The sequence below is a fragment of the Ptiloglossa arizonensis genome, chromosome 9 (assembly GCF_051014685.1).
Source record: "Ptiloglossa arizonensis isolate GNS036 chromosome 9, iyPtiAriz1_principal, whole genome shotgun sequence".
Lineage (NCBI taxonomy): Eukaryota > Metazoa > Arthropoda > Insecta > Hymenoptera > Colletidae > Ptiloglossa > Ptiloglossa arizonensis.
Window position 1 is genome coordinate 7637270 of NC_135056.1, and position 17411 is coordinate 7654680.

Genomic DNA, 17411 nt, shown 5'->3' on the forward strand with positions numbered 1-17411 from the left:
ATAATACACATATAAACTAATAATACACAATTCTATTTAAAATTGGCTAATAAAAGTATTACACCGAATAATGCGAACATAAAGCCCCTGCATCTGTCAGTTATTGATCGGTAAGGTTTACCTAGATTTTGCCTCGAAAATAATAAACGAGAAAAACAACGTTATCGTCGTCGCTTAAATCGTTAAATTTTCAAATTAAGTGTCACCGAAAATGAAAAATCGGTTGTCTCCGAACATTTGTCGCGAAAGTTTTGTAAAATTGCATGCGTTGCAAAATGCCGATCCATTAGATTGGAAAGATTAGCGAATTGCAGGTCACTGCATCCTGCGATTTATGGTCCAAGCATAGCCGCCACGTGCAGCCTTTCCCCCACCATTCTCCGTCTTAGTAGCTCACCAATGAGCGCGTAGTATCCCCCACCACGATCCTCTGTGGCTGACGATCGTCTCTCACGCTACACACGCGCTTTCCGGTAAAAGAATGGGATATTCTCCGTGGATACACGTGGCCACCGCTGCCGGGTTCGACGACCTCGGCTGTGCGTCCTCACGCAGTGCTTTTCGGTGATGTACCGGTGGGGGATGCGTACGATGTCCCCTTGTTTCCCCCCAGGAGGTACCGACCCTGCTGTCTGGCGACGTTTCCCTCGCGTAGCGACGGCTACTCGACACTCTGCAACCACGAGTACTCGAGCAAATCGTTCTTGAAAGGAATTTCAATCGTTCCGAGATACATGTTTTACGCAACAATGAATCTGAATCGAAACGAATTTTTTCCAAAAGAAATTATTTCGAACGGAAATCGTTCTTGGAAAGAATTTCAATCGTTTCGAAATACATAATGCTTTACCCGATTATGAATCTAAATTGAAAGGAATTGTTTCCAAAAGAAATTATTTCGAACGGAAATCGTTCTTGGAAAGAATTTCAATCACTTCGAAATACATAATGTTTTTCGTCACTATGAATCTGAATTGAAAGGAATTGTTTCCAAAAGAAATTATTTCGAACGGAAATCGTTCTTGGAAAGAATTTCAATCGTTTCGAAATACATAATGCTTTACCCGATTATGAATCTAAATTGAACGGAATTGTTTCCAAAAGAAATTATTTCGAACGGAAATCGTTCTTGGAAAGAATTTCAATCACTTCGAAATACATAATGTTTTTCGTCACTATAAATCTGAATTGAAAGGAATTGTTTCCAAAAGAAATTATTTCGAACGGAAATCGTTCTTGGAAAGAATTTCAATCATTTCGAAATATATAATGTTTTCCATCACTATGAATCTGAATTGAAAGGAATTGTTTCCAAAAGAAATTATTTCGAACGGAAATCGTTCTTGGAAAGAATTTCAATCGTTTCGAAATACATAATGCTTTACCCGATTATGAATCTAAATTGAAAGGAATTGTTTCCAAAAGAAATTATTTCGAACGGAAATCGTTCTTGGAAAGAATTTCAATCATTTCGAAATATATAATGTTTTCCATCACTATGAATCTGAATTGAAAGGAATTGTTTCCCAAAGAAATTAATTCGAACGAAAATATTATGAATTTGAGAATTTTACGCTGTACAGTATGTAATACGTTGATTATTTCGTACGAGTGTCGTTCATTGCATTGCATTAATAAATGGAAGAGACGATCAGTTAGCAGTGAGAGAATTTAGAGAGATAAGCAACCGGGAGCAAGTATAGGTGTAAATGGGATACTTTTCACAGATTACCTTCATCATTGTAGGAATATTTAGCTTCATTTTCGTGCAATAATTGAGATTCCACTGTATTTATACGTACCGGTGTTTACAATATTGTCCTAAATTAATATTTGCTGACTCCGTATTGTCTTAACACGGAGAAACACAATTTAAGCGATCGACGAAACGCAAAATAAGCGATAAATTCCGTTTATTTGGTTTTGTTGTTCAAGCAACTTTGATAATTACTGGTTGTGTCGAGGCAAGGATCGATACGATTGAAATGTATTATAGGAATATCGAATACGCGAAATTTGAGGAGTTTAAAAATAAATTGAAACGCAATGACTAGTTATCAGAAACGAAAATTTAATTGAGCTGTTTCGCGTATAGTTTTGTATTTTAGAAACTCTGATTCTCATACCATGAGAAGATATTGGAAATTACGTTGAAAATGCAACGTTTTGAATTTCTTTAGATTTTGAATAACTTTTTTCTATCACTTGTCCCGATTAGTTTAGTCCCATTACTACGTTCAAGCAGAACCTTGCAGTCTGCAATCAACGATCTTATTCTCCTCTCGTTTCCCCCCCTTTCTCCAGCAGCCCGGTTACTGCAGTTCTATCGTCGTAACTATTTTTGCACGCAGTTTCTTTCATCTTTTTAATCCTTACTTTTGCTTCTTGATGGGAGGACCGAGCGTGGAAACAGAACCATCGATGCATAATGCACTTTGATCGTGGCAGGGGTTTAAAAGTTCCTTTAAAGATGGGAAATTATAAAATTCAACTGGTTTATTTCATCGATTACCCGATTACGTAAAGAATTAACATTTTATATGATTTTCATATCGGCACATACATTCTTCCTCGTTAAAAGAATTTTTTCATATACGTATACGTCCAAATATTTAATACATTCGTTGTATGTTATTTCAATGGAAAATCGAATACGGAATTAACTCTTTTAGAAGACAATGTCGTTCTCTATAAAAATCTATTGATTTTTTCTCGTGGCTGAAAATTGTTCAAATGTTCCTGCAGAACTTCTGGATTCTACTGAATACGGTATCCCCGGTAAAAAGAAATTACAAAATGATCCCATGGTATGATAATATTCGAAACAAAAAAAGGAAAGAAAAGAAAAACACGTTTTTGCGTAGGCGTCGTACAGTCAAGAATTTCAATGATAAAGAGACATTACTTAAAAAAGGCTCGATGTATGAATAAGAAATTCCGGAGAATCCGCACGCGATAACACGTGACAATGGCTGGAACACCGACTTGCGCGATACAGTATACACATACGGATTCGTAGTAACATGAATGAAAGGAATAACATTGCAATACTGTAATCTGCGTGTGAGCTAGGCCGTAGATAAGAATTTTGCTATTCGATGACGCAAACGGAACACGTGCGCGAACATGTGGAAGTCCCCGAGAGATTTCATTATCTTTTGTTTCCGACTTTGAAGTGTTTAAAAGCAATAGTCACGGAGTCGTAAATTATAGGTAACTAAACACACCAGACAATAAAGTCGTGCAATTAAAAATCTATACGAAGCAATAAAGCGTCCGCATTACGTGACACGTACTTATGTAAAATTATTTAAACGAGAACATATCGTAAACTAATTCCCTGTATTCTATACGGTAACAACGAGAAGAAAATCCTCAAGAATCTGTATGATCTCTACTTGTGTCTTGCAAAGGTTAACCGTTGTTTTACAAAGGTTAACCTTAAAGGTTAGGCAAAAAGCCAAGAAATCATTACCAATTCAAAGAAATGAACAAAATTTTATCCAAAGAATGCATGACTCTCGTTAAATTGAACAGTTAGATGAGTTTATATTCATTTAACATGATGTAGTATCATCCTATAATTTAAATTCTGATTTTTATTTAACCAGTAACGAACAAAAAGTAGTTTATCTTTTATTCGGGCGACGTATTTGCAGAAGAGTTTCACACCGGATGTAAGATTTTTACTTATTTTTAGACTACAATGAAGTAAGTAGGTGGGCTCATATTTGAAACATAAACGGTTCTCGGCTGTCTGCTTTTCACAAACAGTTTTTATGTACAACTGACAAATGGAGACTTTTGAGACTTAAAACGGTACACTTAGTTGCAATATCTTTGGTCCGAATAATGAATTTTAATCTAAGTCATTTCTCTTCTGATAACGACACCTAAACGAAGAATTTTAAGAAAAAATTACGCGATCTCTTCGAAAAGCTTTGTATTTGAATAAAATCATTCAATTTTCTATCGAGGTTATTACTAAGAAATATTGTTTTAGCATATATTATATTAACTATACCCAAGGGTTTATAAAACGGGATAAGAGGTCACCCATCACATCCCAAACTCAGGAAATTTTCACTGGTAGGAAATTAGCAAAAAAAAACAAAGAGTTCGTTTTAAAAATGGTTATAGAAATGTAGATAATGTCTCGTTATAATAGTCAACCCGTATCAGATAGCAGTACCTACTTTATCGCGTTGTGTGTCTAGAAAATCTCTACGTGCCTACTTAAGGGTTAAAAAAAAATGATAGAGGGCAGTTATATTATGTAGATCGCTTAGACTGGAGAGTGAATTCGTCTATTTGTCACTCGACGGTTAACGTGTTGGAAATCAAGTTTAGTAAAATAGAAACGGCCAATTCGACGGTTGGTTGCGTGTTTCGATGTACGAGATTAAGACAAGAATATAATTTTCGTCGCAAATAATCAAGGGGTAAGCTCTATCGCGGGGAACGCTACAAAAATGGAACGTGACCGAATTTCCGGCAACAAGATGGTACACGTGACACCGGATACGAAACCACAGTTGTTACGTGCTTAAAGCACTTAACGAAATTAAAGCGAAAGAACGTGCTTGGTTTTGCATGTGATATCCAGCCGTGTGGTTACGCTGCCTCACGTTGGCCACAATTGCGATCACACGCCTCGCGTCACGTGGATCTGCACGATTGCGTATTGCTGCGAAAAGAAAGGGATAACGTTCGCGATCGCGACGATCTACGAAAGATCGCGAAACGTAAAATCGTTTGGAGCGTTTACCGCTGCGACTGTCGATTTTTCAGCTTCCTTAAATCCGGGTAATAAGACTTGACATTTAAATGAACGGAGGTTGGTGCAGTTAACGCAATTGTATTGGTACAGGAGAGAGTGACCCAGTTGCAAAATCTTCCATGTAATAGAGATTGCTGATTCGAAAAAGATTTTTAATCGCATTTATTTCCAGTAGGAGAATAACGATTTTAGGAGATATATTTCCTTTGATCGGAAGCGGTGCGAATTGACTCTGCTAGAAAAATTGGTTAATAATGATAATTGAAAAATGTAGCATTTTTAAAGTTTGTTCGTTATGCCTGTATTTCGTTGAGATTCTGCTCTTTGGTAGTAAATATCCTGATGCTGAGAAATTTGGAAACTTATACTATATTGATCGTAGTATGTATAAATATTTAATTTTTAATAATGAAATATATATACAGCGCGAAACACATTGTACAAAGTTATTACTACTCCAATTTTTTCTGTATAAAAATTTGTATCTTGATATAACTCTTTTAAAGAGAAATGAACATTTGTCTACGTTAATTAAATAATTACGGTAATGCGATTATAAGAAAATCAACAATAGTGTTATAAGTTAGAAGTAATTTAATATATATTTTGAATGGTATCGATACACTTGCAAATTTTTATCTATGAATTTTTAGTATTATTTAAAACATCTAATACTGGAAAACGTACCGTTGGAATGAAATGCGGTTTTTCTGAATTGAAAAACAGAAACTCGGAATATAAATTATTTTTAAAGCATCTTAAATTACGTATCTATAGATGTGGATATGCAAAATGCGCACGTGTGTGGATCGATGCCAATTCTAAATTGGAAATACATAGTGCAATCCTAAATACGAATGGAAATAAATAGACCTAAGGAGAATTTTTCGTCACGACATTGATTCATAAATTAACTTACATTTTATTAAACTATTCAATAACGACCATTAACATCAATTACAGCTATTTTGTTTAAACAAGCTAGAATTCATTCGATTTACCTTCCAACACGTTACTAGGAAATTAATGGTAGAATGTACACGTGTCTCTGAAGCAAGTGACTCAACGTCAAGCGATGATTTGATACAACGATGATAGGATTTAATATCCGTTGTAATAACGCAATTTCACTGTTGGAATAAATTAAAAATATAATTTCAATATTAAAGATACTCTCGTTAAATTACTGATATTATTCGCTACGCTTGTTTATAATGTATCGAAAGTATGTATAACGATAGACAATCCGAAAATTGAATCACAGCTCTGTATTTACCAAAATTTTTCTGTTCCAGAATTTTAATAGAAAAATGTTGCAATAAGCGTGCGTTTACGAATGGCTGGCAGAAATTTTTCCATATATAGGAAGTTGTGGTTATACGTTACACGTGGTACACGTGTACGTCCATGCAATGATTTTTTTCCCGTTCTGAATCGATAGATTGGACTGTGACGAAACAATCTCGTAACACGATCAACGACGTGACACATAAATCTGCAAGCCTCTCGACGACCGTCACACTAGTTACACGTGCTCTGGCGCAAGTAACACTGCGTAACCCGTTTCAATGCATTAACAAACTACTCCTGATGAACAAGGACGTTGTAACGTTTATTCCGCGTACAATTTTAATCAATTTTTATGAGCAATTGTCTATGTATCAGGTAACTTCATGACTCATTACGCTTTCTACCGTTTAAGTAAATATCATTCTAGGAATAGTATATTCACATACACTCACTTACACGAGAAAGATAATTTATAGTCTGACTATTTTGACCACTTCCTTGACGAGTTTATTTCAATAGTCGGTATAAAAGAAGGTGAAGTTTTTTTATTTCATTTTTTAAATATCTAAACCTTAAATATCTAAGTTACAAAAATATGTTTAAACGTATCCACTTCAAATGTTTTATTCGAGAAAAATTACTTCCTATATTTTTCAACCGTTACATGAATAGGTAAAATATCAATATGATCAAATCGTTGAATTTTTCATTTATTATCACTCTCCAGCTTGCACCAATTATTCTGAAGCACCGATAAACATAAATTCTTTTAAATGTTACTACTTCCAAACTTCCGGACCTCGATGCAAATGTAAATTAACTACCAGTGTATGTGTGTGTGTGTGTGTGTAACGTCAACTTCAATTTCTTCGTATTCGTGGGGTTACACAGTACCGAGAATCTCGAGTGTTTACAACTAATCTATACCGCACTGTTTTTGTCAAAATAATAACGTTTCCCATAATCGCGTGATTACATCGAATAAATAGTCGTATATTTATATACTCTATGTGTTCCTTATCGAACGATTCGAATATCTTCGAGAGAATTTTTGTAGATATACATAAGTACTTTGGTGAACGCATCGCGAAATTAAGATCTCCGTTGATTAAATGGAATCGTAACACTCGTAACCGACTCGTGTCGGAAAATAAGTGAACGCTGAAATCTACGCGACGGCGTGAGCACCGTGGCGAATGAAAGAAAGAGATCGTACACGTCGAATTGAAATTCTCGTTGACCTTCCCGTAAGTACCCATTTCAGCCCTCGTTATCTTCCACGTGTAAATGTCGTCCACGTGCGACCACGTATATCGGCGCACATTTTACATGTCTGGGCTAAAATAAGTATTTAAGTGAAATCAAGCGTGGGTTTTGCCTTTCAGGACGCTCGACCGTCGCAAAATCGAGCCGAGGTGTTAAGTTTAGAGCAGAAATTGTATAGTTCACCAATCCATTGCGCAATTACCAAACTTGCCGCTACGATATAGACGCGTCATCCTTCGATAAGACAACGTTCAATGTTTCCCGAAGCTCCCTAGACTAATTGCACCGTTTGGGATTTATTAACGACACCGCGAACGAAACTTTCGGTCACGATCGCACCTCGATGTAGACAATAGAAGTTGTAAAATTTCTACGCGTCTCGTCTATCGAACGATATTTGGAAAATTTAAGTTACTTTTACGATCATCCACGTATTAAAATGGAACTTTAATATTTTCGAAGCTACGTCGATCAATTACAATTTTTAGCACTCGTTGGCGATATTTTGAAACAAAAATTAATGCCGAAGTTGCACAATTTTTATACGCTTGATCTATCGAATTCTATTTTATTGATACGAATAGTGGGTAATTAAATAACGAACGGAACGGGTGAATAATTAAACGATTTTAACAAGGTTCAAATTTCCGGAAACTAAAGTATTTTAGTTTTTAAGAATTTCCGATATCAAACAGTATCAAATGGATCGTATCAATGTGAAGTAGTATTATAGTATTGTGAATTGTAGTCGGTCTTTTTACATTACTGCAATACTACAACATATATGTGCATTTGTACAAGGTGGAATATTTCAAAATATATACAAGTGTATAAAATTTCCTAAGAATGAGAATGACGTATGTTACTACATTTTGAGAAATTAATACTTAAGTGTCGTGTATGATGTAAGAAAAGGTAATATCAAAATAATTAATTTTTTCATTTTTGTTTCTTACTTCACTTTCATTCTTATAAACTCAAATGATGTCTTGAAAGGAAAATTTTGTATTGTTTTCTGTGTCTAATGAAAATAATATCCTGCAAGAAAAAAATTTTTATTTATTATAACATTGATGGAAACATGTTTTCCCCTTCAAACATTTTAACCTTCTATTTAAATAATCCATTATGTATATACTTTAATTTGAAAAATAAGTACAATATTTGGTAATAGCATATTTTAAGGAAGTATATTAAATTATATGATAATTAAAAATTAGTGAGAACTGTTTCGTTGAAAATTACTTTATAATTTCTTTGTAATTCATTATATACTGTTACGATTATATCTGTATGACATAAAAGCAATAAAATTTTCATTTTTAATATATTATTTTTAGATAAATAAAATTAAACTTTGAGAGTAATATTTACATTGTTATTATATTCAATATTATACATTTTATGTTTTATTACATTTATAAATCAAAATTTTAATAAATTGCCTTCGAATTATCGTTAGAAATATCCGTATAAATTACCAAGTTCAAGTGTCGGAGATTTTGCACATTTACAATGTACGCTATAAAAGATTATTATTTAACACTGCGGAGTATATTAATAAATAGTTATCAGATTATCACGCGAAGAATCGCCAGTTGCAATAGAAAACTCATTTAAGTAGATCACACGTGGTGATATCAGTATAAATATATTTGTACAGACTGTGTTTAATCAGAACCGTATTAATTCTACTGTTGCGTGCAATACGCGATACTATAATGCAATAAGTATGTTAAGTTGAGAACGGAATACACGTTACGCCTGCATTCTTGTCTCGTATTACAAATCCAAGTAGAAAATGAAACACGATGCCGATATTGCTGATAGTTTTATCTTATGTACGTTTTACGATTAAATTTATTAAACAGATTGGCTTAATAAGTACGAACACAGGATTTAAAATACCACGTGCGAAAATTGTAACTGAAAGAATTATGAATCACGTTTGTTTTGGTAGATATTTAATACACGTTAGACACGAATGAATATTTTAGTACTACAAAATATATAACTCGAATATAAGAATCTATGTAAGTCCGTTACGAAATTGAAATCGACGTGTTTCATTGATATATGGAGTATTTGATTATTGGTACGATGATACATAAATACAGACAATATTAGCACTAAACATCACGTTACGACTCACCAATTTACAAGCAAGTACGATGTAGCCCCAAGGATTTCAAAACAGACTTTTCCCGTAAGCAGATTACTGTCTTCGCCGCTTCCGTTGTCAATCACTCTAAAGTTCGATGCCGATCAATTACAAAACCACTTTTCTAACGTAACGTTTGAACTTTTTTTCTCGATTGAATCTCGAATCGCGTTTCGAATCAATATTAGAACAAACTTACGAACGTCACTTAAAGCATATAATTGCATATGATTTTACCGTTACGGGATTGTTCGAATTTATTCTGAACAAGATCGCGAACTTTAAACTATGTCACAGCACGTGGAACGTTGATAGACTGCTTATGAACGTTCAGACACGACGGTCGTTCATCCTGACAGTTCAGAAGAATGATCTAAATCCACCGGCGTCTGTACATCGACTAACGGCGATAGAGCACCGCCATATTATCCCTCCTCGTGGTTACGCGCAACATGGTCACGCGTGCGTAGATGCACGATTCTCGTGCACGCGCCTCGAGCTTCGATATTACGACAATCTTGATAACAAAAGCCGCGGCACGTGCATCCCCACCTCAAATTGGATCTTCCAAAAGATCCGCGGGAAAGCCGAATGGAACGTTCCGTGCTTCATAGAATTTTGTTTCACGCGGTGCCAGAGAAGTGTCAAAACTCTTTAGCCTCGGGTTCGGAACAGTTTTTCTCGTCGAACGAGGCCTCGACTTTCAAATAAAGGAAGACTTTTGGCACGTTTCTTAGCTTGTCGTTACATTAAGTATACATACAGCTTGACACTTGAGACTTTGTATCGGAAATATTTCCATGATTATTTATCCAAATTACATTATTCATCTATCGGAAAAAATATTTGTCCTTTGGCTAAATCAGTTTTACACGCTAAGGCAGTAAGAAGCTTGAAGTATAATTTATCTTACTTTTGACTTCAAATTTGGAATGAAATGCATTTGTTCGTGTATTAATAGGATATTAAGTTTGATATACAGCTCACAGGTGAATATATCTGCTACGTGCAATTCAACTTCCATACGTTACTGTATAATTTAAAGTTAAAAGTTTAACATTAATTTTGTTTTTACTTAACGCGGTTCAAATATTTCGAAAACGATATATCGAAATATTCTTTGATTTTAACGAGTACGTAACATTTTGAAGTAACCGAAGTGGCATATATTATTCAACGGTAAATTCTATATCTTAATCATTTTTTGCTCTTAAATTTAACTATTGAGAAACGAAGGTCCCGGAATCTATGAACTCATTAATATTATCAACAACTCGATGGATGCAACTCGTATACTATTTCAAGCACCGGATCAATGCACTTTACACACAATTATACATTTCTTATAAATTACTAAATTTCAACGATTCGTGTCCCACATTTGATAATACCTCTAATAAAAATGGAGAACAATATTGAAAATAAAATTATACAATTACTTTTATCTAACATTTACAGCGGATGACACATTCAAATACAAGATATTGATATAAAATCTATACCACTGTAAGCAATATCATTTAATATTGTAACAGAGGACTTATTGCTTGAAATGTTGTACCTTCGATTAACATAATACTTGAGATGGGCAGACTGAACAGTTTTGAACGAACAAAACGTCAAAGAATGAGCAATACTGAATGTAGACTCGAACAATGAACGTGTAAGATAACAGGACACACGGGGCCACTTGTAAGGTTCCAACGTGTTGCGACAATCGTTCCGGGTCGATCTCACAAATCGTTATAAACGTCGCCAGATGATTTCTAAATCGGATGTGAAATCTATGTCAAAGCAAACGGAGGATTAAAGTTTCGCTGCCGGCACGTGGTCTCGGTTAAGGACGCCATAGCGATTTCATCAAAGGGAATTAGTCATTTCGATGATATGAATATATATCACGGTAATAAAACCACCTTTTCTACGGTACGTAATTAACTGTCCACACGTTTTCCGGTTACTTGCAAGAAGACGACCGTTAATATACACTTGACCCTATCAGATGGGTTAGCTATGTACGGAAAAAAGTAGAAGAAAAACAAATTTGAATTATTTATAGTATTCTTCGATCGTTAACACTCCATATTTTCACTACGATAAAATCATTGAAATTATAAATTGTTAGTAATTCGATGGTAGAATTATTTGCAGTAGAATTTAAAAACACACTTAAGCATATTATATATATATATATATATATATTCTATGTACTTGATGCAAGTCTGAATAGTTAATGCGAATGGTCTGGTACACTATGAAAAGTTAAATATGAATTAAAGTAACAACTCTCCCTCTCGTCCTCCCACTATTTTACAGACGACGTTTTAAAAGCATCAGAAATTACGTAATAAAAATTTCAAGGCATTATTTAAACGATCGAAGACGATATCGTACGGAAAAGAGAAAAAACACACGGAAATCCTTCATCGAGCCAATTTAATTATAATTATACGCCATATATACATCTATGTACATTTTTCTCAGCTGTACTCAACTTGCGTATTCAATCTCGTTCTTTGTCCCGTACTTTCACTTTATTTCCCAATTTCGTAGTCCGATTTACAATAAGGGCAACGGTACAAATAAACGGACGATCGATAACGAAAAATCAATTTTCGCCGAACCGGTGTGAAGTTCGCAAAAAATTGTTCTCTCGCAATCTACTCCTTGTAAAATTTCATTCCTCGCTGCGTCTACAATGAACGTTATAAGGAAAAAAGAATCAAGAAACCGATGCGTCTTCTGTGTTGATAATATTTTCGAATAAATTGTCCCGAGGCACGGAATTTCAGATTCCTCTGTAATTACGGAATATCGAGACAATTTTAACATCTCACTGTTTTCCAGGAAGGCAAGAAAGAGGGATCGTGTAATGATTTTGGAGTGTGTGCAGAAAGGCAAGCCGAAAGCAAGAGGGAAACATCGGCGTCGCGATCGAGAAGAAAACGGAGAGGAGGTCAGAGGAAGAAGGGGAAGGAAGTCGCACGTGGAGCCAACTTCCCCACTCTTTCTCGGTTTCTCGTCTGAAAGGAGCGTCCTTCACCAATCCTCCCATCCCTTCTGGTCCGCCAACCTTTTTCGACCGTCACAATGTTTCCCCTACTCGGCAAAGATCACGATGACCCGCAACCAATCAGGGTCGTTTGCAATGCCTCCACGTGGCTTACACCCATATCGGTGCATATACACACTCAGTGTATGCAGCTACTGGCAAAACATCACGTGCAACGTTCAATCGTTTAAAACGAGCACATTCGTCTAAAATTAATTTAGACGGTTTATCGATACGATGTGGATATAAATGACGGAATAGTCAAGTAACTGAATTGATTGCTCGATTGTAAATATAATTTTGTAAACATCGTTGAACGATGCACGATTAAAAGAAGAAAATTTTAGGAATACGTGGGTGGGAATAAAGAATTTGAATATAATTGGTTAATGCATAACCGGTTTCCTGTTTTGTGGAAAGTCTGTAAATTTTACGAGTTGTATTTACGTGTCGAATCAACTTCTATTTTTCTCGTATTACGAAAATTTGAAAACGTTTTAAATACTTAAAGCTTCGTTGTCCGCATTGATAAAAACCGTACGCAAATGCCAGAAATTAATGAAACGAATCAGAATGTATGAAAGGAAGGTAACGAAAAATGTGAAATTGTAGAAATGAATTATTAAAATAAATATTATGCATATTTAAATGTATTAATTTGAAATATATCAAATAAGGTACATTCAATGTGTCGCAATAAAATAAAAATAAAAATTTATTTTACTTTCGGAAAAACCTTGATATCTGCGATATTTCCAAGACATATGGTTTCCCACAAAGCCGCTATTATTTGTATTTGCTATTGTCTATTATTTTCTTTGTTACAAAATAAAACTGTATAAGCAATGTTATGCTAGATATGTACATGCAACATTTGGAGTATCACCACATCAATGGCTAGTACATTTACCTTAAGACAATCTAAGAAAGCCGTTTCCACGAGTCAAAGATAAAAATTAGCTTTCTCCTGCTTTTTGATTCGTAATTTTTCCTTCACAGGATCTTCTTACTCCGATCTATTTACCCGTCAGTCTGTCTACTTCCTTTCACGAACACTTTCATGACCAGTGGAACGAGATTGTTAAAAGGTACTAGAACCGGCACAAAACACAGTTAAATCCATAGAACTCTGTCAGGTACAGAAGCTTCCATGTGACTACGTAAAAATGCACTATACACGGAGTTTGCAACACTAAAGCTGTAAATGTATCAACCTTCGGACCGGTTGTCGACGATGAGTTGAGTTGGCACGATCATCGTGGTAAAGGTATTATAAACGAAATAATTTGAAAACGCATTGGAATTATTGAAAACAAAATTACATTTCAATCTGCATGATAACGGTTTTATTTGAATTTTTACATTGTTACTAGATAATATTATATAATATGAGTATTTAAGTATAATTAGATTATATTTGTATTTTTTTTCAATTGCTTTTAAATATTTACATTACAATGATTAAATGTATAATTATATTACACGCAATAAAAATATTTATAGAGTAAGTTTTTTTCCTCAAATGATGTTTAAAAGCTTTTGTATTACTATGTAATTTTTCCGAATTATTTTATGTTATTCTTAAACATAATATATTAATTATATAATTTAGAGAATTTATTTGCTAAGCTCTCTTTATCTCTACAATTCTGTGTTAAGGTTCTTTAGTTGTGTTATTTTTGAAATAGTTAGTTAACTAAATTGACACATTTTATAATTGTATGTAAGTTTTATTACTACAAACTTGAAATACTATACTTTTTCCTGGATAATTTATTAAATCTTTTTATTGGGAGATTTGAGTTATTATATAAAACATAAAAAAAATATTTATTAATTATATTAACTGTTATACTTTGTAAAATTAGTTTAAATATCAAATTATGGATATTAAAAGAAAATATAATAATTATAAATCATTAAATTTATATATATATATATATATTTTTTCTTAAATACCGATACGCAATCTACACACTTCTTTAATTCCATAAAAAGTGTAGTTACTTTTGAAACTTCAATTCTTTTTTCAAAAGTATACGAAATAAATATTTGGGAATTGTTGATTCATTTTTTGTTCGTACATATATGATGGAAAAACCAATTTTATCGACTAGGAATTTCTATATTTTCTTTAATATTATACACTACCTGCAGAGGTCAGTACTGAAAAATCACAAATTGCATTTACTCTATAAAATAATTGTAGTTATTGAACTTAAAAGTAGAAAGTTTAGCATTTATCTAAAGTATTATCGTTATTCAATTTTTCTTGTTAACTTTACCTCTGCAGACAAAAATACTTAATACGCATAAAGTATTTTGACCACTACTTACTGGCCGTTTGCGCATACGAAATTCGAAATAAGGTTCGTAAGAATGATAACGGTCTAAAGGTCGAATGTTTCCATTATTTCAGTGTTAAAAGTACGGTGGGAATTAAAGAATGAGTTTTATGGAAGAGCAAAGGTCGCAAGGTGCGGTCGATGAGCGATTTCAAGCCTTCATAGAGACTGAGGCTAACAAGCAGCAGCTTCAGGTTAGCTTGCAAGTTGCTATCGGTATCTACGTTGTTTTCGATTGTGTGAAAATATTTTCTAATCAATTCATTCGTTAAACCATCAGTATCAATTCAAATCTCCATTGCTAATATGATATAGTACTATAAGTGTGAGAAATATAAACAATATTTATTGGTTTAACTTTCTATATAACAATAATTATAATAATTATTCAGGTATAAAACGTGAGATTGTATTCGAAACCGTACCTTTTAACAGTGTCTTATGTGACCATTTTGAATTAAATTATTTATAAATAAGAAATGTATTTTTTAAGATAAACTATTCAATATATCGACTAATATGTGTGTAATTTTCATAGATTTTTAAATGTAATTTTTGCTTTCAGAAATTGATGCTTAATATAACTGACATTTGTTGGGAAGTCTGTGTTGACATACCTTCTTCACGCTTGAGTCCAAAGATTGAACAGTGTTTCATAAATTGCGTAGATAGATTTTTTGACGTAGCAAATTTTATGACAAACAGAGTGAAACGTTTAATTTTAAACCACTATCAGAAGTAAATATGCAATAATTTACTTTATGATCGAAAAAACTACATAATTAAATTTCAGAAAATACATTATTACTATTTATGATAAAGTATGTAGCATTTTACACCTAACCTCTATTTCATATAACTTATTTTAAAAGATGTTATCAAGAATTCGTGGTTTTGTAAGCCGTCATAGGCGAAAGTTTATAGTGGGAAGCATTGTTATTAGCGGTGTTATTTTCTTAAGATATACACAACGTAAGCTCCGAGAATGGCAAGAAAAAGAAATAAAAGCAATGCTCGAAAAGACAAAAAGGCGACAGTACTTTGAGTGCACAGAGCGAACATGCAGTCAGATGATAATATCCCTTGCATCGACTCTCAGAAACTCTGTAATAAAGGTTTTAGATACTGAAGCTATTGTAAATAAACTCAGAAATGGCTGTACTGATAAAATAGCATGTTGGGATGAATTGAAAATTGTAGCAATTACCAGATCGGCTGTAATAATATATTCATATGCCATGTTAGCTACTTTAATAAGAATTCAATTTAATGTAATGGGTGGTCATGTTTACAAGGATATCCAGAATTCCAATGGAACAACTACAGAAAATATTGTGCAGTCAAAATATATGTCACTTTCAAGTCGTTTTATGTATGATGGAATAAAAAAATTAAGTTCACTTATAAAAGATAAAGTTGCAGAAATAACAACTTCAATATCTTTGAAAGATGAATTAACCTTAAGAGACATAGAAGAAATATATTGGGCTCTAACATCATCTATATCTATAGATAATTTAAGGGATCCTGTCAAAAATCTTGCTGAATACATGTTACAAACAAATGGCAAAGACGAACAAGAGACTGTGTTATCGAAATTAATTAATGAAACCCTAGATCTTCTGGAGAGTGAAGAAGTACAAAACTTAACACAAAGTAACATTAGAAGTGGATTTAGTTTATTAGTAGATCACATTTCTGCATTTTTTACTGGTCCTCCTACAATAGAAAATGGAAAAACCCCAAATGATATTTCAGTACCAGGAACATCAAGTCAAAATCATATGAGTTGGAAAGAAAAAAATAGCACAGAAGTCAGCTACCATGCAAGTTCATTCATTAATATTAATAAAGTGTCAATACCTATGGCTAAAATAATACCAATCATAAATGGACAAGTACCGGATAAACCAATGCCGAAAGATTTTCAATCAGATTTATTACAACGTTTTGTAACAAATAATGAACTTAAAATACTTGGGGCAAATATTTATGAAGCATTTAGTTTTTAAGTTTAAAAATGAAAACATTCAAACTGTACACAAACCAACATGGCATTACACAAAATGATTGCATATAAACTTTAAATAGTTAATTATTTCAAGTATAAACACATTGTTTTACATTTTAAAAAAAATACAAATGTATCTTTTGCAGTAGTACATTATAGCAAACATTACGTTATATGTACTTACAATGTGTTTAAGTTCTGAAAAGATAAGTCTATCACTTTTGAATCCAATTGTGTATTCATAATGTGTTAGTAATGGGACTACTACAGTTATATATAATGCAAAAATTGAATTGTAAAAATATGTTTCAATCCTCTTGTTATCGTATGTAATTTCCTCAAGGAATTATAATATATTTTTACTTTTCGAAAATGCTTTTTTTTTATTTCGCTTTCTTCTTTTCCAGTGATTATTTTAGAAATGTAAACAACGAATATTTATAATTAACTTAATCTTTGAGTAATAAAGATAATATGACTCAACATTTCTTCTGCACTATTTTATT

General features: G+C 33.2%; 3 protein-coding genes across 4 annotated transcripts in view; 2 read left to right on the plus strand and 1 right to left on the minus strand.

The window, feature by feature from the left end:
- Positions 1–13582, minus strand: part of LOC143151056 (uncharacterized) — a 32724-nt gene extending 19142 nt beyond the window's left edge. Inside the window, exon 1 of one of the 2 annotated variants that reach the window (XM_076319810.1) lies at positions 13460–13582. The gene's annotated coding sequence lies outside the window, so the exon portion shown is untranslated. Of the gene's footprint in view, positions 1–9488; positions 9880–13459 lie in introns of those variants that run through there. The other variant, XM_076319809.1, reaches the window with a different exon arrangement.
- A 1141-nt stretch (positions 13583–14723) lies between these two features.
- On the plus strand, positions 14724–15773 carry LOC143151035 (mitochondrial import inner membrane translocase subunit Tim8 A-like). The gene is made up of 2 exons (XM_076319763.1): positions 14724–15088; positions 15460–15773. The coding sequence occupies exons 1-2, from the start codon at positions 14996–14998 to the stop codon at positions 15634–15636; spliced, it is 270 nt and encodes an 89-aa protein (XP_076175878.1). The 5' UTR covers positions 14724–14995; the 3' UTR covers positions 15637–15773.
- On the plus strand, positions 15616–17204 carry Pex3 (peroxisomal biogenesis factor 3). Its single transcript, XM_076319762.1, has one exon. It carries the CDS (start codon positions 15767–15769, stop codon positions 16904–16906), a length of 1140 nt encoding a protein of 379 aa, XP_076175877.1. The 5' UTR covers positions 15616–15766; the 3' UTR covers positions 16907–17204.
- The last annotated feature ends 207 nt before the right edge of the window (positions 17205–17411 follow it).